At 47.3% G+C, this 27,206-nt stretch overlaps 1 protein-coding gene across 1 annotated transcript; it reads left to right on the top strand.

Annotated features, from left to right (window-relative positions):
- The first annotated feature begins 545 nt into the window (after window positions 1-545).
- LOC116948287 (prolactin-releasing peptide receptor) lies at window positions 546-25,627 on the top strand. The gene is made up of 3 exons (XM_032964809.2): window positions 546-2,903; window positions 7,121-7,414; window positions 14,787-25,627. The coding sequence occupies exons 1-3, from the start codon at window positions 2,220-2,222 to the stop codon at window positions 15,357-15,359; spliced, it is 1,551 nt and encodes a 516-aa protein (XP_032820700.1). The 5' UTR covers window positions 546-2,219; the 3' UTR covers window positions 15,360-25,627.
- Window positions 25,628-27,206: the final 1,579 nt, after the last annotated feature.

Below are 27,206 nucleotides of genomic sequence, written 5' to 3'. Positions count from 1 at the left end.
GATCCCTTTGGTTCTCGGTTCAACATGTTAGAATGCTATATTTTGTTTACGAGGCGTGTGTTTACGTACGACAAACCGGGTTCTTCTTGCGGTTACCTGGAATGCAACAACACAACTATTTAAATAACCCTTATTTTACACGTGTATATGTCAGCCTTAAATGCATGAATTCCACCGAGTCAAATGCCATTTTGTGGTCTACAAGGGAGGCACATGATTGTATTTTACATTATGTTTTATTTATTTTTGGGAACATTGTCGATGTTATTAATGGGGTGGATGGTATTATAAAAAAATCCCGCTCGGAATCCAAATTTCTTGCTTTGTTCGGTTCGCCTCCAAATTGTCCATTATCTGCGTGTGTTTAACAAAAAAAAAACATTTGCAATTTCACAGGGAGACTTGACGCCGTAATTAATCCTTGATATTTGACACATTTTGCTCATTAGCGCGCCTAAATTGCCTGCATATTTCAATATTAATGCCGCACGTGCTTCTGATTATAATCTCAATTAGCAGCGTGCCGCTTGTATGGGTGACAGATGCGTCCCACGCATTACTGGACTTTAAATAACCGAGAGAGAGACCACATCGCAAATTAGAACTCTTTAGATTGTGACATGGCCCAGGTGACATCGCCGAGCGGGATTGTTGCAGAGTTTTATGGTTCGAATCCTAGCGGCCGCCCTGGTTATAATGACTGTGCGTTAAAGATCCCGTGACGTCATTCGCAAGAGTATGCCATTGCGTGGCGGCGTCACGATCCACATTTTCCTAATTTCAGCTTTGGCGTCCTCTGGTCTAAAACCGTTTGAGACTTGGCTCGAAAGAAAGTTGTCTCTGGTGTGGACCAATCAGAGTATGTGTTTTTGTTTGCAGACATGATTCCTTGTAAAAGGTTTCCGTTTTGTGTTTTAACATCTTAACACCTGTTTTGTTATTATATTCTTGGTTCTTTCGGCAAAGTCACGTAGAAGGGAAACAATACAATAATAAAAATATAAAACAATAAAATTATCACGACGTTTCGACTGCAACACAAGCAATCATCATCAGGTGTGAAAACCACAGCAAGAAAATTATTAGTTTTAGTATTTTATTGTTTCCCTTCTACGTGACTTTACCGAAAGAACCAAGAATATGAATCCCTGCAGTCACGAAAGCTTTAAATCAAAACCTGTTTTGTTGCCAGAAAAAAGGGGAAAACCTATTCTTAGAACAAAATAACTTAGCCAAAAAATTATTAATTTGGAAAATACATCACCAATCATCGCAACTTGGCTGGCAGGGACCCTCCAAGCAAAAAAAAACAGACATGAGACTCTTCGATGGGGCTTTGAAAGTGTCCCGTACCAACCCTGGTCACCGTTGCGGCGTGCATGCGTGCGTGGTGAGTGGACGTACGCGCGCGTATTCTAGGAGCTCGCTGGCACGTCAACTACGCAGCCACTCTGCGTGCTTCGGTGTGCGTGGCTGCTATATAAAGGGAGAGCGTGGACGGCGAGGTTAGAGGTACAGCAGGCGAACAAGGCGGCGGAGGGAGTCCAAATTCTTAAGCCCTGAAGCGGATCAGCTCCGTCTCTCGCTCTCTTTGCGTGTCGCGTCGACGCTTCATTCATCATTCACCATCCACCCAACCGTCCCCTTCGGTTGCATTGCCAAGTAAAAAAAAACACGCACGTGCTGTAGCCAGAGTATCTTCGGAACGTGGAATGAATCACCGAATAGTGATGATAATTATTGTTAAATCTGCATATATAATATAAGCGTGCAATATTTATGTGCATATTAAGTAATTGTAATGTTAAAGGTTGAATTTGTATTTTGCGTAAAACCTAATGAGACGTGAGACAAAAAAATCAACACTTTGCAAGGAACACTTCGGCAAATAATAATGTTCGTATTTGGAATAATTCGCCGTCTGTTTCGTGAGTCTTTGGCTTAGCAATTGCGTGTGGGACGAGGGTGGAGGTGTTTCGCCTAATTGTGTACTCCATAAAATAGGTCGGAGTCGTCATTGCAGTCTGTATTCTAGCTACAACACACATTGTGTGTGCGTCCCGGCTACCACGGGTTTCATCATCTTAATAAACATGTACAATGCAAACTATCGGATATACAGATATTTAAACAAAAGACTACAATAGCATTCGATATATGATAAAAAAAACACGCGTGTTACAAATAGCCATTTCATTAAGTAACACGACAACAATCTAATGCAACAATCATCTCAGAAAAAAAACACAGACGGAAACACATCAATCGCTCTCGGCAGCACATCAATTTATTCACCACGGAAGCGAGCGGCAGTCCGTTTGTCTGGCAGCGATCCGACATCAACGATGAACGTCAGCAAAGTTGTGGCTCCACGAGATCAGAGCATGACGCCTCCTCAACACCTCTCTCAGGAGCAGGAGCACTTCGAGGGATTCCTCGTGCTCCTGTCCCTCAAACAGATCTTCATCCCCCTCTACGCCCTGCTCACGCTGGTCGGCGTGTCGGGCAACCTTCTCCTCATCTTGGTCATCGCCAGAACCAAGCGGCTTCACAACGCCACCAACTTCTTGCTGGGCAACCTCGCGCTCTCGGACCTGCTGGTGTGCCTCACCTGCGTGCCCATCTCCGCCGCCTTCGCCTTCGAGCCCCGGGGCTGGGTCTACGGGGCCCTGCTGTGCTACCTGGTGGCCCTGCTGCAGCCGGCCACGGTCCACGTGTCCGTGCTGTCGCTCACGGCCATCGCGTTGGACCGCTACGTGGTGGTGGCCTACCCCATCCGGAGGCGCGTGGCCGTGCGGTCGTGCGCGCTCACTGCGGGCTTCATCTGGATCGCTTCGGCCGCGCTTGCCTGCCCCGCGGCCCTCAACACGGTCTACATCGACTTTCGCACCGAAGAACCGCAGGTGGGCAAATCCCGGGCTCAGCCGCCTTCGTCACCTGTCACCTGCACGACGCGATGTAAATTGTGACGACACGATATCGCGATATCGCGTTCTGTTCGCTGTGTTCACGATAGTTACAGTTTGATGGTGACGATGTATCCAAGAAAGTCGCATTCGGTTGTAGAACTATTTTTTTCAGGTTAAGGCCCTGCATTGGGTTTTTTTATTTTTCAGATTTGTGGAGCCAATTAATGCTGGGTAGCGTACTAAACGAGTGGGAGCAAACCCGAAGGGAACCCTCGCCTTGCGCTAGGGGGTTACACTCTGGGCTGCACTCTACCCCCATACAGATGGATAGCAGATGGCAATTAGCTCACTTGCTCTACTGCCTTCTCCGGGCGAGCGAGGGTATGGGATCTCGGCGCTCACGCGCAAAGAGAGTTTCACAACAGGGGTAGAATCCACCAACCCTCGCTGCCGCCTCCACACCGCTGGGTTAGCACGGGCAGCAAAGCCACCGTGTGTGGCTGTGAGCACGAGATGAGGACCAATGCCGCAATGCAAATTCGAGAAGCGGAATCACTTGAGACTTTAGAATAGTATCCGTTTATTTATGTCGGTGTCTTGTTTGGCCCTTTGACGCACTATGCCGTCACGCGCTTCAGGTAGGGGTATATATTAGAGCTTGGAGGCGCGCATTCGACCGCACTACACACTCACAACCGGAGCCTGCCACAAGTTTGCGCTATCAATGTGCTGTGTCGGCCTCGAACCATGCGTATGGCGCGCGCGCGCTCGCTGACGTCAGGAAACAAAGACGTCGCTTTCATTGCACCGCAGTCATTTACTCCGGAGAACGTTTTACGCACCGCCAACGTAATGGGGCAGAGCTTGTGTTAATCACCGCAATTACGATTGTCGTCTTCCATTGTTATTTCATGATCACTCTGTGAAGAAGTGAGACTTTTCAGAAACAAACATGGCACTGCGCACTTGCACACCACACGAATACGCACTAAAGGCAAAGATCCCCGTGCAGCCTACACGGGCTGTTGGGCCAGGTGCTGCTAGTAAGGACCTGGGCAGGCCAGCTGGGTACGCGAGCGGGTGGTAGCAAGGACCAGCACCAAGCCCCGCCACCTTTGTCTCCCCAGTGCTAGTGTTTACACACCATATCAGGTGCTCATTTTAGGTTGAATTCACCTCGGGGAGATTCAGCACCGCTTCAGATGTTCGCCACTAAGCGATGTTCACGTCGTCACAGCGTTTGTAACAGGCTAGGTGCACTTCGAAGCCCCGTCAAATTGTGGAAGGCTCGCTGGCAGGAGGTTATGTGTTGACTGAGATCACTGGCAGGTGCACAACAACATTCTGTCTGTTTGTTTATGCGCCCTGCGTTCTGCCCATTGTTGTGAGCGTCTCTCCTCCCTCTTTCAAGTGCCCAGTCGAGTACACAAAGACAAAGACCCCCCGTATAGCCTGAGCCTACTTTTAGAGCAAGTGCTATCGAAAAGCGCCGATGAAGGCCGGCACGGCACACCAAGGGGTGGGCGGCCAGCACCACGCCAGGCCGCCTTTGCCTAGTGGCGATGTGTACACACAACCCCAGGGACAGTACTCATTGGAGGCTGAGTCGACCTAAGGGAGGCCCAGGACCGCCTCAGATAATCGTCACCGGTGTTGGTGACCGTAAGCAGGAATCGAACTCGCGTCACTTGGGTCGTGAGCCAGCGCGCGGATCGCCGCACGCTGCTGCGCGTGCTGTCCATGCGCAGCAGCGTGGACTCCTTGCGCAGCAGTGTGGACAGCACGCTGCTGCGCGCGGACAGCACGCGCACGCGTTCAGGACGCGCGCGCGTTCACGCACAGAATGAACATCTCGCGCTGGACGTGAGCATTGACGGATGAGGCGGAGATTTGTAAAACTGTCAATTCGTCGTCAGTCAAAACGTCATCAGTGGCCGTGCGGTGACGAACAGAGGGCAAAACGGCAACACGTGAGTCCTGAACTAAACGCTCGCGTGGTTATTGAGTGAATGCACGATCGGTTTCTTGTTGAGGTTGAGACCATCCATCAGGTGTTTAGCAAAGAGCCTCTAGGCCTCGCGTGAACGCGCTGCCTGATCTGGGGCCGCCCCAAGTCGGCTCGATGACATCATCAGGACAGCCACGCAGGCGAACCCAGTGAACAATTGGCGGTTGATCAATATTTACTTCCTTGTAATTTACCGGGTTAAAATAGTGGTGAAACCAACAAGATCCTTCAGATCACTCAGATCCTCTGGTACTGGTATTTTAGTCGTCCCAAAGGCCAGGAGCCAAACCGAGGGAGAAGCAGCTGTTAGTGTGTATAGTCCGCACCTGTGGCACAGCACGACAGGGGATCTGAGGCCTTTAGAATCATTAGGCATTATTAAAATAAATAAATGTACCTTTTTTAACTTGCTTTTAATTCGTATCTTCTTAACGTGTTCTTTTTTTTATTGCGTCTTTGCTAGAGATTTGTTGAGTGATTTTATTTCGTCTACAATTTCACTTTTATTGTTGATGCCTGTAAAGCACTATGTATTGCACTTTTTTCACGAATAGTGCTATAGAAAGACAGTTTGATTGATTGAAACATATGCTCTCCTTCATTATATTAAGGTGTATTGTGTTACAGAGTAATTAATATCAGTTGCTGAAAAGTTTAGTTGTGTATAAAACATTCACCTAAGGGGGGTATGGCAGAAGATGTAATTTAGTGTAATTGTATCAGTTGTTGTTTGTCGCAATATTGGAGTAACGGCGCTTAGAGATATAGCTGCTGGGGTGAAGCTGATTGACCGGGTCGGATCGAACCGGTGGTGGCTGTGCACGCGGCTGCATGCAATCCAGCACTGTGGTGGAGACCGCAGCGAGGGATGATGGATCACCAGACAAATGTTGCGAAGATGTGATTCCGGACATACAGTACCCTGGTGTCTACAAACTAAGTTGCCTCTGTGGTAGTAGTTACATTGGAGAAACCAAACGCCATGTCTCGGACCGCATTCGCGAACACAAAGCAGACCTTAAACACGGTAGGACCAACACCTCGGCCGTGGCAGATCATTGTTATAATTCAGTAGGCTCACATGACATTGACTTCTCCAAGACAGAGGTTCTTTGTAAGCCATCTGGCTACCATGAGAGATTCGTTCATGAGGCTATCCACATATACAAGCACAGAGACAATTTCAACCGAGAAGATGGATTCTGGCTTAGCAATCATTGGAAAGATTTGATAAACCATTTCAGGTCTTAATTGATTGTTAACGCTTACAGTGGCTTTCAGACAGCATACATTAAAAAAAATAGTCTCCCCCCTCCTCTTTTCAGAATATAGATGGACTAGTGTTTCTAAATAAACTGCCAAATCGCTGTGTGTGGCGCTGATGGTTTTTTTTATAAATAAATAAATACACCGTTTAAAAATAAATACATTTATGCAAACCGACACACCTGATGACGACCGTTTGTGTTATGGTCGAAACGTCGTGAGAATTTTTATTGTTTTATATCTATTTTATTATTTTGTTTCCCTTCAACGTGACTTTATCGAAAGAGCTAAGAATATAACTCCTGTCCAGTGGGCGTCGAGGTGCCATGTAAATTATTTAAACCATTTGTAGAGACGAAACCGCAAGGCTGAGATTTGTATGAAGAAAGCACCATGATTACCGTATGAGAAGATGAGTCAGGCAAGGAGATAAGCTATCACCAAAGTTAATCAACGTGACATTTAGCCGGGCGGTCGTGAATACCCACGTGGTCTGTAACCCAGCACTGTGGAGGCAGCAGCGAGGGTTGGTGGATCACCGCACAAATGTCGTGAAACTCTCGTACCGTGGGGCGTCGACCACGTGTCATAACCCTGGCTCGCCAGCAGATGGCGGTACAGCAAGCAACGTGGACTCCCACCTGTTCCGTCTGCACGGGACGCGACGGGTTTCTCCGGTTTACCGCCACGTGTGCACACTCATCAATTGGCCGATAACACCTGCACATATTGAGGACCGCAGAACGTGGGCAATTGTGGATAGCGTCGCCTAATCGCCTGTCCCCCTTCTCGTCTGCCCATGGTTCCTCCGCGCTCCTCTGATTACTCCTCTGTCTACGAGAGCGAGCGAACACCGCGGCGGCAGCGATTCACAAGCGGAAATCATCATCATCATCATCCTCATCATCATCATTGTTAGCATCATTGTTCTTTTCAGAACACCAACGAGTCGGAGCTGGCGATCGTGGTGTGCGAGGAGCTGTGGACCGGCCTGGAGGACCAGCGTCTCGCCTACTCGTGCGCGATGATGATCGTGTCCTACTTGCTGCCACTGCTGGCCGTGTCGGCCTCCTACTGCGCCATCTCGCTGACCCTGCGAGGCCGGGTGCCTCCCGGCGGCGCGCACTGCACCGTCAACGCGCGCCGCACCTGGCACCAGAAGCGACGCAAGACGTTCCGCTTGCTCGTCATGTCCGTGGGCACATTTGCACTCTGCTGGCTACCTTTGCAGGTACAATATTTGTTTTAAACACACGTGTACATTATTCCCTGGTTGTTCACGAACTTAATGAACGCGAATTTGGCTATCCGAACTGAATTGCATCTGGAACTTTACACGACTTTTGCCATTTTTTATTATAACATTTCTTTGGGTCTCTTTCTACCAAACAGGATTCTGTAAAACAATGGCAACGCTTTGGTGGAAGGAAGCAGAGGCAGGCAGAGGATGACCAACAAAAAGATGGACTGATCGAGTGTAGGAGGCATTATAGTTTTCCCTTGTTATTCAAGAACTTGCTTTCCGCGATTTTGGCTATCCGCGAATCGCATCTGGAACTCCACACGACTGCGTCGAGAGAGAGATAAAGTGATGAGATAGAGTGATGAGGGATAATGTGATGGGAGAAAGTGATGAGGTGCAGCGATGGGAGAGAAAGTGATGAGATAAAGGTAATTTCATGTATGAACTATGATATTTATTTCATGTTTATTATAACTAACAATGTTTTTGGGTGTTATGATAATTTTCATGATTTAATAGCTGGTGTATTTATTTCGGCTAATTTGCTGTTCACGAGCATCTCCAGAAACGTATCCCTCGCGAGTAACGAGGAAATAATGTATACCATAACACCATCATGTCCAAAGGACATGCGGGTTTATGGTATACATGATTCGCGAGGGAATCCAAGCGACATGTCTCAGACCGTATTCGTGAACACAAGGCAGATCTGAAACACGGTAGGACTAATACCTCTGCTGTGGCTGATCATTGTTTTAATGCTGTGGGCACACATGATATTGCTTTCTCCAAGATGAAGGTACTATGCAAACCCACTGGCTATCAACATTGATTTGTTCATGAAGCCATCCAGATATATAAAAACACAGACAATTTCAACCGTGAAGATGGGTACAAACTGAGCAATCATTGGAAGGATGTAATTAACCAGGTAAAGTCATACCTGGCTGTGATGCTTCCATCCTACCTGTCGATGTTAACAGTTATTTCAGACTCTCTGAGTTACAGCACCTTGTTAAATGTCTTTACATTAACAGGCTAAATGTCTCACTAACATAGCCACTGCTTCTCTTTTCCTCAATGCGGTGGTGGTGCTCGTTGTTTAATAGGCTGAATGTCTCTCTCATTAACACAGCCGCTGCTGCGGGAGCTGTCTCACATTGACACGCTAATCTCTAATCTCGAGCAATACAATGGCTTCTTCAGCACCGTAGTCGTGGGGTTACATTAACAGATTGACATGCTAATCTCTAGCAATACAATGGCCGAGGTATATTATTGTAAATTCCATCTCTAGTCCCGCCCACGTACCCTTGGGTTGAACCCATCTCAAACCTACAGTCAGGGAAAAAAGTATTTGATCCCCTGCTGAATTTGTACGTTTGCCCACTGACAAAGAAATGATCAGTCTATAATTTTAATGGTAGGTTTATTTGAACAGTGAGAGACAGAATAACAACAACAAAATCCAGAAAAACGCATGTAAAAAATGTTATAAATTGATTTGCATTTTAATGAGGGAAATAAGTATTTTATTTTTTATTGTTTTATATATATTTTATTATTTTATTGTTTCCCTTCAACGTGACTTTACCGAAAGAGCTAAGAATATAAGTATTTGACCCCTTCTCAATCAGAAAGATTTCAGGCTCTCAGCTTGTTACCTGTATAAAAGACACCTGTCCATACGTGCTCCTGCATGTCTTCCCTCACATCGCACCATCATACCCCGCTCCCGTTTTCTGAAATTGTAAGCACTCACCCAGACACCTCTCTAACCACGCTCAAGCCGGTGTCTTCAAAATACATTTTATTTTTGATTCAATCGCTTCACACGAAGTCATCTCCACTCGACGTCCTCCCAGGTTCCTTGTTCAAGCAATGTGCTCCGGAACTCGCCATCATGATCAGGAACATCGCAGACGCCTCATTCTCTACGGGGTGTTTTCCATCCAACCTCAAATCTGGCCTGGTTACACCCCTGTTAAAGAAACCAAGTCTCGACCCTGATGACCCGTCTTGTTATCGTCCCATCACTAATCTCTAGAACCTCTATAAACTCCTCGAAAGACTCAGCCCTCGCCCAGCTAAAACCCCACATCACCTCCTCCCCAAACTCCTGCTCCTTCCAGTCAGCTTACCGTCAAAACTACTCCACAGAAACAGCACTCACCAGAGTGCTTGATGACATTTTAATGATTATTGACTCCGGCTCCATCGTTGCACTTGAAAGTCTGGGCATTTTATCAGCCTTTGACACCGTCAACGACTCGCTCCTTACTTCCCTCCTGAAATCCGACTTCGGTATATGTCGTACCTTTCTGATCGGCAATCCTCAGTCAGGGTGGGCTCGTCCACATCTGCTGAAACAAAAGTGTTATGTGGTGTCCCCAGGGCTCCGTCCTCAGTCCCCTGCCCTTCACAGCCGACACCTCCCCGATCGGCCGCCTCATCGCAAGCTTCGGTGTTAAGCACCACTCATGCGGACGACACTATTCTGTTCACCGCCATCAATTCTACCAATGCGTCTGGATTTGAGAGTCTCTCGGAATGCACCACCGCCCTGCAACAGTGGTTCTCTGCACACAACCATGCCCTTAATCCGTCAAAGTCAGTGGCCTTCGTGTTAGGTACCAGGCAACGTCTCAACCCATCCGCACTCCCAGCACACAGATACATGTTTGGTCGCAGCATCAGGTTCACCGATCACTTCAGCTACCTCGGTGTCATCCTAGATTCAACTTTATCCTTGGACCGTCAAACCAATCACATCATCAGTTCATGTAACTTTCACCTGAAGCTCTCAGACACCTACGTCCTCTCATCTCCACTTATCAGTGCCAACACATTGGCATGTGGCATAGTTGGGTCTCGCCTCGACTATTGCAACTCCGTACTAGTCCAGTCATCCTCTGGCAACCTCAAAAACTTCAAAGACTACAAAACAACCGGGCACGCGTCATCATTGGCCGCACTCATCCCCGTCTCGACTCACTTGGCCTCTCTCCGCGCCCTCCACTGGCTACCCATCGCCAGCAGGGTCACATACAAGATCGCCTGCCTCTGCCACCGCGCCTTCACATCTGCCTGCCCCCCGTACCTCTCTTCATTATTGACGACTTGCAGCACAGCACACGACAGATGCCTTCACAGTGAGAGACTCACGACCTCCTCTCGATACCAAGATCCAGGACGGTCACGGCTATGCGCCGCTTCTCGGTGGCTGCCCCAACAGTCTGGAACGCCATCACCCCTCTGCACATTCGCAGCATCACCTCAATTGTCTCCTTCAAGAGACACTCACCTCTACGACCACGCTTTCCAGTGATTCGGAGCTTGGCTCCGCGCCTCTGAGTTGCGGCCTTCACCTGATGAAGGCCGCTTGTGTTGTGGCCGAAACGTCGTGAGAATTTTATTGTGTTATTTTATTTTATCAATTTATTATTTTATTCTCATTCTACGTGACTTTACCGAAAGAACCAAAGAAGATGAATCCTTGGAGTCACGAAAGCTTTAAATCGAAAATTATTATTATTATGAAACCATACATGCGGAACACACCGTCTGCTTCACAGTGGACATTAAAGATCCCCCTCATGTCATTTGAAACGAGTTAAAGACCCAACGCAAAAGACCCCTGGGTTTGATCTCTCACGAAGCTCATGGTCCACCCTAAACCGCATCCACTGCACAAACCATGGCAGTAGATGCGGCTACCTGACGCACAAATTAAAAAAATAAAAACTCTCCAGCGGTAGTGTGCGACTGCGGTCATCCAGAGCAGACGGTGCGACGTATGATGACGCGATGTACCATCCACAGATGTGAAGGAGACATCGCAGCGATACCACTCCGCTGCTTTTGATGCGGTTATCTGTCTTTACCACCTGAATGTGAAATTGTAGTTTTTGTTCTCTGTCATACGAGAGACGAAGACGATTCGAAAGGCGTAGTCCATCCTTTTGCCGGTGTCATGGTAGAAATGTCAACATTAAAAAAACAAATCGACTCATTAATTAATTGGCATGAGAAGGAAGCAATTATCTTCCCCGACTGGCAGACGAATGCGCACTTGTAGGCGGCTGATGAGTCACCCTGTGTAGAACAATAACAGCTGCCACTCAGGGTGCCCCATCAGATGTCTGAGATGAGAGGTGATGAAAGGCAAGCGCCTTATACATATTCAATAGTATATAATTATTTTAAAACATGTACGGACGCATCTTTCTGGGTTTAAGTATTACATTCTCTCTCAATATATAAAAGCACAAAAGTTGAGCTGATGATGAATTCGGTGGTTTTGCTCACAAGCCAATCAATTGCAGTGAGGGAAAAAAAGTATTTTATCCCCTGCTAATTTTGTACGTTTGCCCACTGACAAAGAAATGATCAGTCTATAATTTTAATGGTAGGTTTATTTGAATAGTGAGAGACAGAATAACAACAACAAAATCCAGAAAAACGCATGTCAAAAATGTTATAAATTGATTTGCATTTTAATGAGGGAAATAAGTATTTGACCCCTCTGCAAAACATGACTTAGTACTTGGTGGCAAAACCCTTGTTGGCAATCACAGAGGTCAGACGTTTCTTGTAGTTGGCCACCAGGTTTGCACACATTTCAGGAGGGATTTTGTCCCACTCCTCTTTGCAGATCTTCTCCAAGTCATTAAGGTTTCGAGGCTGACGTTTGGCAACTCGAACCTTCAGCTCCCTCCACAGATTTTCTATGGGATTAAGGTCTGGAGACTGGCTAGGCCACTCCAGGACCTTAATGTGCTTCTTCTTGAGCCACTCCTTTGTTGCCTTGGCCGTGTGTTTTGGGTCATTGTCATGCTGGAATACCTATCCACGACCCATTTTCAATGCCCTGGCTGAGGAAAGGAGGTTCTCACCCAATATTTGACGGTACATGGCCCCGTCCATCGTCCCTTTGATGCGGTGAAGTTGTCGTGTCCCCTTAGCAGAAAAATACCCCCAAAGCATAATGTTTCCACCTCCATGTTTGACGGTGGGGATGGTGTTCTTGGGGTCATAGGCAGAATTCCTCCTCCTCCAAACACGGCGAGTTGAGTTGATGCCAAAGATCTCCATTTTGGTCTTATCTGACCACAACACTTTCACCCAGTTGTCCTCTGAATCATTCAGATGTTCAATGGCAAACTTCAGAGGGCATGTATAAGTGCTTTCTTGAGCAGGGGGACCTTGTGGGCACTGCAGGATTTCAGTCCTTCACGGCGTAGTGTGTTACCAATTGTTTTCTTGGTGACTATGGTCCCAGCTGCCTTGAGATCATTGACAAGATCCTCTCGTGTAGTTCTGGGCTGATTCCTCACCGTTCTCATGATCATTGCAACTCCACGAGGTGAGATCTTGCATGGAGCCCCAGGCCGAGGCGAGATTTACAGTTCTTTTGTGTTTCTTCCATTTGCGAATAATCGCACCAACTGTTGTCACTTTCTCACCAAGCTGCTTGGCAATGGTCTTATAGCCCATTCCAGCCTTGTGTAGGTCTACAATCTTGTCCCTGACATCCTTGGAGAGCTCTTTGTTCTTGGCCATGGTGGACAGTTTGGAATCTGATTGATTGCTTCTGTGGACAGATGTCTTTTATACAGGTAACAAGCTGAGATTAGGAGCACTGCCTTTAAGAGTGTGCTCCTAATCTCAGCTCATTACCTGTATAAAAGACACCTGGGAGCCAGAAATCTTTCTGATTGAGAGGGGGTCAAATACTTATTTCCCTCATTAAAATGCAAATCAATTTATAACATTTTTGACATGCGTTTTTCTGGATTATTTTGTTGTTATTCTGTCTCTCACTGTTCAAATAAAACTACGATTAAAATTATAGACTGATCATTTCTCTGTCAGTGGTCAAACGTACAAAATCAGCAGGGGATTAAATACTTTTTTCCCTCACTGTACATCTTCCTTTGATCTAATTGCACAGTTGGGGTGAAGGCTGTGTATGTGCAAAGTGTGTTGCGCGCGTGCATGTGAACGATTAGCGCACTGTGCTATTAACCCGGTGACTCGATTTACGCTCACGGCCAAAAAGTGACGATCATTTGAACCGGTCCTGGGCGTCACCTAGGTCGACTCAGCCTCAAATGAGTACTTGGTGTGGTGTGTAAACATCGCCATGGGGAGACAAAGGTGGCCGGGAGCGATGTTGGCCACCCACCCACTCGTTTATCCGTGCCGGCCTTTATAGGTGCTCGCTAACAGCCCCTACAGTCTATTAAGGCTACACGGGGGATCTTTGTCTTTGCTTAAGAAACAAGTTTAACATATGTATATACACCACTGCTGGTGGAAGGTTCCTCAACTGGAGGGGAGATCATAGAGAAATCACATGGTTGATGTTTCTGAGGCTGGTATGCACAATGGTTGCTCCCTGTCTAGGTTTGACCCACAGTCTGGGAATTGGCACGCGTGTAGTTGGGGAATCTACCGAGATCTGGTACTGGTGTTGTGCTGCATGCAAGTGTAATGGCAGGGTGACACCTGCCGCCCTGTAAGGGTAATTACGGTTATAGCTGCATTACATAACGCCTTATTATGAAGGGGCGTATCTGGGGTTAAGGTCAAGGGCGGAGTCAGTCGAGAACCTCCGGGAACCAACCCGAAGCTTCTGGAAAGGGGGCGTGGCCTGAGGTGTTGCTTGGCCGCCTCTGGTTCGGGGCGGTTAGTGTGGGATCTGGGTCCTGGTTGCGTCGCTGCTGCCGTCACCCCTTCGTCTTCGACCACGTGGCTGTACTGCTGCAAGACCAGCTCCATCGACGCCGCTACGCTTGTCAACCAGCCAGCATAGCGCAGGAACGGAGATGGGCTGCGTGTTTGGACAGCCTGGGTGTAGCAGTGTTACGAAGTGTATCGCCCTGTGTGCTCTTAATAAATAAGAAGCCTTCTACTAGACGTCTGTCAGAAGTCGCTCACTCCACATGTATGTTAAACTTCTTTCGCACCATGCGTAGCCAACCGTGCTAATCAGAGGTGTGGTGGAAGGACAACAAACTAAACACAAAAGCAGTTATCAAGAAATTATTTTTCAATCTAGATGATTTAACAGTGCATAGCTGTGTTCAACTTTATGACATTGTGAGACAGTTTCGATAGGTCGAGTGCTGACTGACGAACACGTCTGGGCTCAGTCAGTCTTAACGGTGGCATCCCTAGCAGACGATGCTCTTGTACCTCGCTCTGGCCGATAAAGTGCAACACTCATCAAGTGCTCGCTTTGAGTTCGCTTCGCCGCCGAGTTAATGCCTCGCCAGTTGCAACACTGAACCCCCCCCCAAAAAAAAAAAACGCGACATTACAAAAGGACGACTCTTGCCCCGTGGGCGCGGTGCAGGTGTTCAACCTCATTCGGGACCTCGACCCGGAGGTGACTCTCGTCAGCAAGCACTACTTCAACGTCATCCAGCTGTGCTGCCACTGGGTCGCCATGAGCTCCACGTGCTGGAACCCGTTCATCTACGCGTCGCTGCACCACAAGTTCGCGCGTGCCGTCCGCAACCGCTGCTGGGGCGGCCTCTGCCTGGCACGCCCCCAGAGTGCCGCGCTGGCGCGGGCCGCCGCGGCCTGCCGCGGCGGCGGCGGCGGCGGCCGCTCGACTTCGCGCAGCCCCGTGGGCACGAGCTCGCTGTCCAGTAAGTCGTCGCGCTTCCACGCGCCGCAGCCAAGCCACGGCGTCGTCTACAGCCTGTCGGTGGGCTCGTCGTGCGCGGCGGCGAGACTGGCCGCGGCCTCGGCCTCGGCGGCCGCCGTGCTCGAAGACAGCCCCGGGAGCGGCGGCGGGCGGGCTGAGGCCCCCCGAGAGTGGCGGCCACGTGGGGCGGACGAGCTGCCCGAATTCACCCCGCCCGGACCAGGGCCAGCACGCGAACTTCAATCCCCATCGCTCTGCGGGGATAAGTTCCCGTGAGGTCTCGGGCAGGCTGCGTCAGGGATGTCCGATGGGTCGTTGTTTTGTTGTTTGCTGTTGTCACCATCACGACCGTCGAGATCACTATTATTATTATCATCATCATCTTTTTTGTGATCATTGACTTCAAAATATTGTCATCATATGAACATTATCGTCGTGATTATTATATTCGTCAGTACAGTATTATGATTGTCATGTTAACACCATAACCGTTTTCAATACTTTATTATCTTTTTTATAATCAGTCAAGATTATATTGCAATAAGCATGTTCAATAACATGTTAGCATCATTCATATCTCATTACAAGTTAAAAATACATCTCTGAATGTACCAGTCTTGTGATTTTGAAGAGTATGCATTTACTAACGTTTAGTATGTTAAGTACACGTGAACTCTCATTTGACATAAATGTGCACATTTCAAATGGCATTGCCGTGTTCACTATATACACGGTGTATCCGTTAGGCATTTAATGTTTCACCCTCCGAGTGACTCGACGAATCGTCACAATTCAGGTCATTATAATATTTTGGCTCATTTGTTACCCTCGTTTTCACATAATATCTCGGCCTGTCTTGTTCCGTTAGCCTGAAGGTCACATTCTTTTGAATTGTAAACAGTCGCGTATGCTCTCGCCGACCAATGCTGTTCATGAGTAAAAATGTTTGGCTTGGATGTGTGTCGTACAACCACCTCCATCCGACAGCCAATTTGTAAGGATTATCACGTGGACAATCAATGGCGGAGCCAGGATTTTCAGGTAGGGGCGGCAACCCCTCCAGCAATGACAAATGATAGAGGAGTTGTTAGTAAGTAAGGAGTTGTTAGTAAGTAAGGAGTTGTTAGTAAGTAAGGACTTGTCCCTTGCTTTTTATTCGACGCGTGTGCGGCGATGGCGCAGCCATTGATCGAGGGTCGAATTTGAACCGCGGTGTGTGATCGGCATCGCGCTCGCTGAAGGTGTCCATGCCTTCAGGGTAGTCGTGTCCTGTATACGCAACTGCACACAATTCTGTGAGTCACTTATAACTGCTTTGCCGTTACTTATTACCAATTATGGACTCAGAATATTGTCCTATCATCTCACAGAGTCCCTGGCACGTAATAATATGCTACACAGGTGGCAGTGGGGGTCGCAAAATGCCGATTTATCTATCTATATATAAGAGTCAAAAATTGCGTGTGGGTTTGGGGCGGGGTTTGTGTGTGGGTTTGTGTGCTCGTGCGCTTGGCTTTCCAACGGTGGGGCTTGCGTATGCCCCGCGGTGAGCAAGCGCTATTCCTTTTTCACATCCGTCAACTTTAAATTAGTTGAATTAGCGATTGATTGCGATGTTTGTGAGCTTCCCTTTTATTTATTTATGACGCATGCACGGCCATACCAACTCACGCACCTTTGGTGGGGGGGACGGCCCATGCCAAGTCGCACCCCTTCGGTGGGAGTGAGGGGGATATTTTCTTTCGCGTTAAAAATGCTTTCAAAATACACTAAACGCTGACGTTTATTCTTCAGTGTGTGATGTTCCCCCCACCCCGATATGTGCAGTTATTACTACTATACAGACGCTAGATGCTACCACTATAGGCCGCAGATATTACTGCAGAGCGGCCGGGGAGATCGTGGCTGGGGGGGGGGGTCAGGGGGGTAGCAACCCAGCCCCAGCCTGCCATCTCGGCCGGCTGGACAATCTAGGCAAGGCCGGAGTCTCAGCATGAGACTAGGCCTCACCACGCCACTCTGTCAGGTGAGCACTTTGTGCTATAGAGTCGATAAATACTCCTATTAGAGTCAGCATGTACTACTGTAGTGATAGCAGGTACCACCACAGTCGGTATGCACTGCTGTTAGATTTTTAAGAGTAGGTTTGAAATATAAATTTGACCCGGTCAACGCCGGGTACTTCCCGCTGGTTACTAATAAACCCCAGTGATCTGATCGAAATGAGGGATTTCGATCGGATCATTGGGGGGGCACGTGCCACCCCACCCTCCACTGGCTACTCCAGTGTGCACAATACGTACCATTTTGTTACTACTTCAGCACACCGGTTGTGTGTATTGGAGAGCAAACCCACAATTGAGTACTCAACTTCAATTTACAGTTGACGATTGAGTGCGTGGCAGATTTAATGCATATATCGTATGCGTAAGAATCGATTTTAATCGATGGGCTGAGGAATCGTCAAGCTCGGGGTAGATCTTTTCCACCCATGTGCGCAACAAACTATGACATGCTCTGCATGTGCTGAGAGAACACAGTTTGTGATTAATATTGACAACCGGACTGTGAGACACACTAGCCAATTTAATTAATATGTGAAATTAAAAGTAATTACTGCGGTTGTTTGATGCTCGATTTTGATGGAAATATTGAGAGGATAGTGATATTAGCAGACATTGGAGATATCACGGCTACTCTTAAATGTGAACAACATTAAAAAAAAATACGATTAATCAACACGAATGAGTGGCAATTCCATGCCAACTGTGCGCACTTCAGCATGAATTTAGGAATTCTGCCAATTGTTACCCATCTGGTCACCAAATAAAGAAAAGCGATTGAGCTGCAACGCTTTAGTTAGTGGAGCACTCTGCTGTAAGCTACCATCTGGATTGATGATGCATTTATCAGGAGGAGGTTCGTTTGTTTATGTCTCAATCCGCTTGTCCTGGTTCGGGTCACGGCAGCAGCGCGTTGAGAAGGGCGGTCTGGACCTCCCTTCCCCTGGCGACAGACTCTAGCTCCATATTACGATACACTACTACACTATACACTGCTATACACTGCACTACTATACACTACACCACTATACACTACACTATACACTACACATACACTACACTACTATATACAGACTCCAGCTCTTGCTGGGGAATTCCCAAGCGTTCCCAGGCCAGCCGAGCGACATCGTCCCACCGCCAGCGTGCCGTGGGCCGGCCCCGGGATCTTCGGCCAGTGGGACGTGCTGCCCGGTAGAGTTCCAGGGGGAGTCTACCCGAGGGGCATTCCTACCAGGTGCCCGAATCACCTCAACTGGCTCCTCTCGATTCGCAGGAGCATCGGTTCGACTCTGAGGCTCTCCCGGTTTCCCGAGCTCCTTGCCCAACCACAGAGGACCCTCAGTTTGGTTCCTTGTACCTCATCCTTTCGGTCATTACCCAAAGCTCATGCCCATAGGTGAGGGTGGGAACGTAGATGGAGCTGTAAACGGCGAGCTTTGTTCGAGAGCTCAGCTCCCGCTTCACTCCCACGGAACGTCACAGCGCCCGCAACACCGCGGACGCCGCACCGATCCGCTGGCCGATCTCCCGCTCCCACTGACCGTCACTCGCGAAAGAGACCCCGAGGTACTTAAACTCCTCCACTCAGGGCAGCTTTTCCCCCAATACAATAAGGTGACTATTACAGAGAACACAATAGGGTGACTATTACAGAGAACACCATAGGGTGACTATTACAGAGAACACCATAGGGTGACTATGACAGAGAACACAATAGGGTGACTATTACAGAGAACACAATAGTGAGACTATTACAGAGAATGCAATAGGGTGACTATTACAGAGAACACCATAGGGTGACTTATAGAGAACACAATAGGGTGACTTACAGAGAACACAATAGGGTGACTATTACAGAGAACACCATAGGGTGACTATTACAGAGAACACCATAGGGTGACTATTATAGAGAACACAATAGGGTGACTTACAGAGAACACAATAGGGTGACTATTACAGAGAACACAATAGGGTGACTATTACAGAGAACACAATAGGGTGACTTACAGAGAATGCAATAGGGTGACTATTACAGAGAACACCATAGGGTGACTATTACAGAGAACACAATAGGGTGACTTACAGAGAACACAATAGGGTGACTATTAAAGAGAACACCATAGGGTGACTTACAGAGAACACCATAGGGTGACTATTCAGAGAACACAATAGGGTGACTATTACAGAGAACACCATAGGGTGACTATTACAGAGAACACAATAGGGTGACTTACAGAGAACACAATAGGGTGACTATTACAGAGAACACAATAGGGAGACTTACAGAGAATACAATAGGGTGACTATTACAGAGAACACAATAGGGTGACTATTACAGAGAACACCATAGGGTGACTATTACAGATAACACAATAGGGTGACTATTACAGAGAACACCATAGGGTGACTATTCAGAGAACACAATAGGGTGACTATTACAGAGAACACCATAGGGTGACTATGACAGAGAACACAATAGGGTGACTATTACAGAGAACACAATAGGGTGACTATTACAGAGAACACAATAGGGTGACTTACAGAGAACACAATAGGGTGACTATTCAGAGAACACAATAGGGTGACTATTACAGAGAACACATGGTTTGTTTTTCTCCTCAAAGCCTCTACACGTCTCACACCAATATCATTTACAACGCACACACATATATACATCGTATAACTCTCTCCTATTTAAAGATAAGGAGCCATCGCATTTGCACTATTCAACCCGCCTGTTTTGGGAATAAAAGTACAGAGAGGGTCATTATAAACTGGTAGAGTGCATCTATTATTGGGTCGATGCTGTATCAAAATGTCAGAATTAGAAGTGATTTACATTCTACAGCACAACGTGTGCATTGTCTTGATACAGGGTCAGTGTCGGTAATTATTTGAGATGTTGTTTACAGAAAGGCCTCATTCATACCTCACTGTGGGCCTTTTAAAGCAGTGAGGGTATTTTTTTTATATTCACCGTTTTAAATTGATGTTTGATACAGGGTATTGCCACTTAAATGCCCAAGCTTGCTTGCAGGTCAGCCCTTACACATGCAGAGTGGCTGAGCCATCGTGGGTAAAACTCGATGCCACTTTTGGCTGCAATTGATGATACCGTTACTTCTGCGTAGATTTTTTTGCGGTTGTGCCGTGTATTTCCCCGATGTGTTTCCGGCTTGTGTCGCTTGTTCGGCAATGTCAGACGTTTCGCCGCGCGCGCTTGGAGCTTCTGCAGGAGCCGAATCGTTCCTGAAGAAGCTCCCGGCACGCAGAGCGAAACGCCGGACATCGTGCTGAACAATACAGGGGTGCAGCCGGAAAACAACACAACCAGAGGCAACCTGAAACGCAATTGACCCGTACAATCTCCTACGACGATGTGATGTGATTCCGGACATACAGTACCCTGGTGTCTACAAACTAAGTTTCCTCTGTGGTAGTAGTTACATTGGAGAAACCAAACGCCATGTCTCGGACCGCATTCGTGAACACAAAGCAGACCTTAAACACGGTAGGACCAACACCTCGGCCGTGGCAGATCATTGTTATAATTCAGTAGGCTCACATGACATTGACTTTTCCAAGACAGAGGTTCTTTGTAAGCCATCTGGCTACCATGAGAGATTCGTTCATGAGGCTATCCACATATACAAACACAGAGACAATTTCAACCGAGAAGATGGATTCTGGCTTAGCAATCATTGGAAGGATTTGATAAACCATTTCAGGTCTTAATTGATTGTTCACGCTTACGGTGGCTTTCAGACAGCATACATTAATTTTTCGTCTCCCCCCTCCTCTTTTCAGAACATAGATGGACTCGTCCTTCTAAATAAACGGTCAAATCGCTGCGCGTGGCGCTGACGTTTTTAAAATAAATAAATAAATACTCCGTTTAAAAATAAATGAATTAATGCAAACCGACACTTCTTTCAAATATTTCTTGCTGTTGTTTTTTTTCACACCTGATGACGACTGTTTGTGTTATGGTCGAAACGTCGTGAGAATTTTTATTGTTTTATATATATTTTATTATTTTATTGTTTCCCTTCAACGTGACTTTACCGAAAGAGCTAAGAATATGAATTACTGCAGTCACGAAAGCTTTAAATCAAAATTTTTACACTAAATATGTTTGTCTTAGTGTCAAATAGCATGAGGCCGTGGGAGTCGTTGCTAGCCGTTGCTTGAGGTTCTTGTTTTTAAACGCGCAACAGAACGTTTTACATGTAGAACACGTTCCAGTAATCGTAGATTTCCACTGCAAGTGATGAGGACAGGGTATTGGGTAAAACAAGAGAGTGGGCTTATGTCACACAGCTGTTATGTCTTGCATCGTTAATACGCTACGAGACAGAGATTCTGTATTATATTTACTTATTAAAATGTTAAACCTGGAAAGTCCCTGGAGATGGAAAAAAACCTCACTTGCAATGGTTATCCAAGGTGTTAAGTGACATGTACATGACAACCACGTAATAACGTGACCAAAGAGGTTTGGGTCAAGAGATTGAATTTTTATTCTGAATGTTACATTTCTCAAATTGAGCATAGTGGTTGTCATGACTACTCCAGTCTATAGGCAAGTCAAAGTTTGTCGAGTTAAAACTCCCAAATTTCGATAGTCTAAGAGCCTTGTGATCTGTGGTCTTCAAGACAGGATACAAAGACAACGATCCTCTGTATTGCCTTCGACAGACTGTTTGGGGAAGTGATGTTAGCTAGCACCTATTAAGGCCGAAGTGGGACAACAAGAGGGTGGGATGACCAGCACCACTCCCTGCCACCTTTATATTTCCAGTGACAATGTTTACACACCGCACCAAGTACTCATTTGAGGTTGAGTACACCTAGGGGAGGCCCAGGACCGGTTCAGATAATCATCACCGGTGTTGACCGTGAGCGTGAATCGAACCCGGGTCGCCTGGTTCGTCATGCAGTGCGCAAACTGCTGCACTCTCGCTCCCCACAGGACAGGATACCTACAGTACATACATAGACATGCATGTATTATTATCAGTGGACATGCATGTATTATTATCACTGGACATGCATGTATTTTTATCAGTTGGTGGCCCGTTTGACAAATTGGTGGGACACGGAAGCCAGTTGAGGTGGGGCGTTATGATTTTCTTTTAAGGCTGCAGTGTTATTTACGAATGTGCTGAGTGGTCTGTTAATAGTAGCTTGTGCCACTGCCAATGCAGCAGCAACAGAATGAGCAACGCCAAGCGATTCATTGGCCAGGTGAGTAATGTCAGTGGCCATGTGAGTCATTATCGAGGGTTCTATTTCCCTTTGTCACGAGTGGGTCCTGGCGCTGCTGGGCCCTAATGATGAGCCACCACCGAATATATAACACGGACAGCAATTCAAATACAATTTTTAGGCTTACGTACGAGCTTTATATGGCTCGCGTAATCTACATGTGAGAAAATTGCCTTAAATATGTGATTACGGATGTGTTCAACATTCGCAATTCTACACAGACAAGAAGCCTTTAAAAACAGAGCCAGGATATACGGTTACGTCACACGCGTACGTGTCATTTAAAAGTTGTGAAATGGACACGCAGAACGTCGTGATAATAAAAATAATGAATGGTCGCTTTGTGATCCTGACTGATTTAATTAAGCAAAGCAGCAATTTGGCTCTGCTCATGGGAACATGGTACTTTGTATACAATGGCAATTTACACACGGATGAACATTGCCAGCCAACTATTCGCGTACGCCTACGCTGGTTTGTACTCCAGCTGGAGAATCCGCCGTCGTTTTGCCATTGCAAGCAAGGTGCCACTTCACGCAAGCGCCTCAATGGAACGTTTTGTTGTTACTATCACCGTTCCTTCTGCCGATTATATCTGAGCCTGCTGGACAAAGCGAGTGACTACGACCAAATCATCTGGGACTGCACCACGTCTGATCACATCTTACAAAATCTGGGCACGGTTGAGCCTGGATAGTGTGCTGAATGGGGCGACTCATGCACAACAGGTGTGATATTGAATCTTTACGATTCTAATGTACCAACCATAGCCTTTTCCCCCCCTCGCAATTCAATTGTCGCGATTTGATTCACGAATTTTAAAAAAATTGCCGAATGAACGTAGTGGTCACCATCGGGCAGTGCAGCAGTTGTACTGACAAACAAACACATCCCTGCGGAGGGAGCTGGTAGGAACGTTGGGTTGCTCGGTCAATGGCCAGGGTCACACGGCACCACGTGGTGTATTCCGCAAATATGCCCCACTGTGAGGGCGGGCACAAGCCGGCGTGAGTAGGTTAAACGTTGAGTTTTATAAGGGCACCACGGGGTGACCATCCCCTCCCGACCCAGCCCCACCCCACCCAGCCCCACCCCTCCCACCCCCCACCCAGCCCCACCCTCCCCACCCAGCCCCTCCCCACCCTCCCCTTTCCACCCAACCCCACCCCTCCCATTTTTGGATGCACGACGGACGGACACACTAATCCCCTGTGGGCTGGTGTAACCAGAGGTTCCTACCAGTATAAGTGTATACCTCGACTGATTGTTGGTGTTGCAAGAATATGCATGCTGTGTAATGTTTATTGTAAAGCGACAGCACTGCCTGTGATACTGGTTTATCATCGCTACGAATACACAATTCACTTATGTGTAAGTATTTAAGCAGCTGTTGCTCATCATCATCATCATCAGCGGTTGATAAATATTTGTGAACGTGGAACACGACTGCGTAGCTTGTCACGGTTGTGCTGTGGCGCTCTCTCCGATTTGTTTTTAGAGCTGCACCACGTGTTGTCCTGCACCATTGCCGACGTTTCCCTCCAAGCCTGCGGTGCCCCCAGCCCGTGGAGCGAAACGTCTGACATTGTGACAAAGTGGAAAGTATGTAAGGATGTAAGGATGCACTATGTGGCTGGAAAACCTCCTTTCAGATTTTCCTAAACTCTGTTTACTGCAACCCAGGCGAGACGGAATTCCATTGCTTGTGTTGTTAATATATCATGACTTAATTTCAATATAAATGTGAATAATCAATGCATTCTATACACGAGATATGTAACGATGCACACCCCACACCGCCACCGCTGATTCAGGGTCCTGAATTTGAGATGTTTTTATCGTCCCATTGTTGACGCTTTCTAGCACTCCGGTTACAAGCGTCAAAGGAATAGATCCATGCACCGTGTTCATCTGTGTCTCCCGTGGGGTCACGATGGCGTTCGCAAAGACCATCCAACATGAGTTATATGTTAGCTTAAAGTTTTACATTGACATGCTAATCTCTCACAATACAATGGCCACCTCCACAGCTGCGTCGTCGACGTGGAGGTACATCACCGATCTTACATTGACATGCAAATTCCACCTCTAGCCCCGCCCACTTGCCCTTGGGCTACACCCATCTCAAGCCGGTATAACTTGGTGTCTCAGCAGCTCTCCAATCTTACATTGACACGCAAATTCCACCTCTAGCCCCGCCCACTTGCCCTTGGGCTACACCCATCTCAAGCTGGTATAACTTGGTGTCTCAGCAGCTCTCCGATCTTACATTGACATGCAAATTCCACCTCTAGCCCCGCCCACTTACCCTTGGGCTACGCCCATCTCAAGCCGGTATAACTTGGTGTCTCAGCAGCTCTCCGATCTTACATTGACATGCAAATTCCACCTCTAGCCCCGCCTACTTACCCTTGGGCTACGCCCATCTCAAGCCGGTATAACTTGGTGTCTCAGCAGCTCTCTCGCGATATTTTCTCACCTGATGATGATCGCTCATGTTGCCATCGAAACGTCATGATAATTTTATTATTTTTCTATCTACGTGGCATTTACCGAAAGACCCAAAGTATGAATTCCTGCATTCACGAAAGCTTTAAGTCAAGATTTATCTTAAAGTTGTTTTTTGCTACTTACCCCGTAGAAACACGGCCAAAATCAATCGATGCATTGCCTAACTAGCGCTAGAATGACAATTTGCAAATATGGAAATGTATTTTGCCTTTGACAGCTACCCCGTCAGCTTCCGTGCTGCTAATCAAATACTCTCGAGGTAGAATGCATATTGCAAAGCATTGTAGAAAGCATGCGGATGGATAATTTCTCCTCCTTGTTGCAGTTTAATTTGTCGAGGTCTTGTTGGTGTTGTTTATTCCGCATCCATCGTCCAGTCTCAAATGTATGTATGCTGCAATGCGCCTACCTCACACTTCGTCCAATGCCTCCCTGCAGAGATATATGATATCTACACACACTGAACTTTGGCAGAGCATCTGCAATGAATAGTGGTTGAGAAACGTTGCTGTAGTGATTACTGATTGTCTGGCGTCAAATCAATTTTCAGAAGGTCAATGAGTTATGGTTGTCCAATCAAGCTTGCTTTAAAAATGTACTGATTGCACATTTATACATTTGGACTAGTTGTGCTTGATGTTTGTACGCTGCTAGACACAATGTAGTCAGCTTGCTTAATTGGAAATAAACGATGTAATTGTATGATGTCTTGATTATTTTACGTGTACCACAATTCACTTACCCAAGTACAAAACACTTTCCGTTAGGTTTCGCTTTTTATTTCTCTTGCTCATTACATTTTACTCGAGGAATAGCGACAATAGACGAGACGCTGCCATTGGACACTCTCGCGGTCAGCATTTCGTCACTTTGTTTGAAAGAAATGTCTCATGGAAGATGACTCGTGCCTCGGGCCGTGCATGGGGGGGGCGGAGCAACTCCCACCGTGTGACCCCCCCCCCCCCCTTCAAACTAAACCGGCTGTCTTAACATCTGACACCGTGACGTAGAAGCCGCGGGGCCCCCCGCAGCGCGGGGCCCTGGGCAGTCGCCCCGATTCGCCGTACCCCTAGGGAGGGGGGCTCTGCGTCTGGCACACATTTGATCGTTCTCGGCTATCGAGGGGGTTTAAAAAATAAAATTAATAATTGTTTGACAGTCTCTGAGCAGAGACCGGAAAGGCCCACACCGTGTCGAGCCGCAAGCAACACAGCACACTCTCAAAGTTGTAGCAGGCATGAGGGAACACGTCTGACTGAGCAAGGTTTTTAATAGCGTGTGCGCAGAGTGAGTGAGTGTTGTGATCAGCAGTGCGCCGAGTGAGTGAGTGTTGTGATCAGCAGTGTGCAGAGTGAGTGAGTATTGTGATCAGCAGTGTGCAGAGTGAGTGAGTATTGTGATCAGCAGTGTGCAGAGTGAGTGAGTGTTGTGATCAGCAGTGTGCAGAGTGAGTGTTGTGATCAGCAGCGTGCAGAGTGAGTGTTGTGATCAGCAGCGTGCAGAGTGAGCGAGTGTTGTGATCAGCAGTGTGCAGAGTGAGTGAGTGTTGTGATCAGCAGTGTGCAGAGTGAGTGAGTGTTGTGATCAGCAGTGTGCAGAGTGAGTGAGTGTTGTGATCAACAGTGTGCAGAGTGAGTGAGTGTTATCAGCAGTGTGCAGAGTGAGTGAGTGTTGTGATCAGCAGTGTGCAGAGTGAGTGAGTGTTGTGATCAGCAGTGTGCAGAGTGAGTGTTGTGATCAGCAGTGTGCAGAGTGAGTGAGTGTTGAGATCAGCAGTGTGCAGAGTGAGTGAGTGTTGTGATCAGCAGTGTGCCGAGTGAGTGTTGTGATCAGCAGTGTGCAGAGTGAGTGAGTGTTGTGATCAGCAGTGTGCAGAGTGAGTGAGTGTTGTGATCAGCAGTGTGCAGAGTGAGTGAGTGTTGTGATCAGCAGTGTGCAGAGTGAGTGAGTGTTGTGATCAGCAGTGTGCAGAGTGTTAAGATCAGCAGTGTGCAGAGTGAGTGAGTGTTGTGATCAGCAGTGTGCAGAGTGAGTGAGTGTTGTGATCAGCAGTGTGCAGGGTGAGTGTTGTTGTTGTGTGGCGGTTGAAGACTGGTGGATGAGACGAATCGGCCAGTCTCAACTTGGGTGTCGGAATTAATAAGTGAAGTTAATGGGAGCGATCACCGTGGTCGTAAGAGATGGAGGAGTGATACAGAGGAGTGATACAGAGTAGTAATCAAACCACACTAACAATGCCCAGAGCTGGATGAAGCCAATTTCAGTAACTTGATCGCTTTAG

This window comes from Petromyzon marinus, chromosome 33 (assembly GCF_048934315.1).
Source record: "Petromyzon marinus isolate PM22_M1 ecotype Great Lakes invasive population chromosome 33, UKy_Petmar_22M1.pri1.0, whole genome shotgun sequence".
In the NCBI taxonomy this organism is placed as follows: Eukaryota; Metazoa; Chordata; class Hyperoartia; order Petromyzontiformes; family Petromyzontidae; genus Petromyzon; species Petromyzon marinus.
Note: the sequence above shows the minus strand (reverse complement) of the source record. Positions and strands in the feature narration are given on the sequence as shown.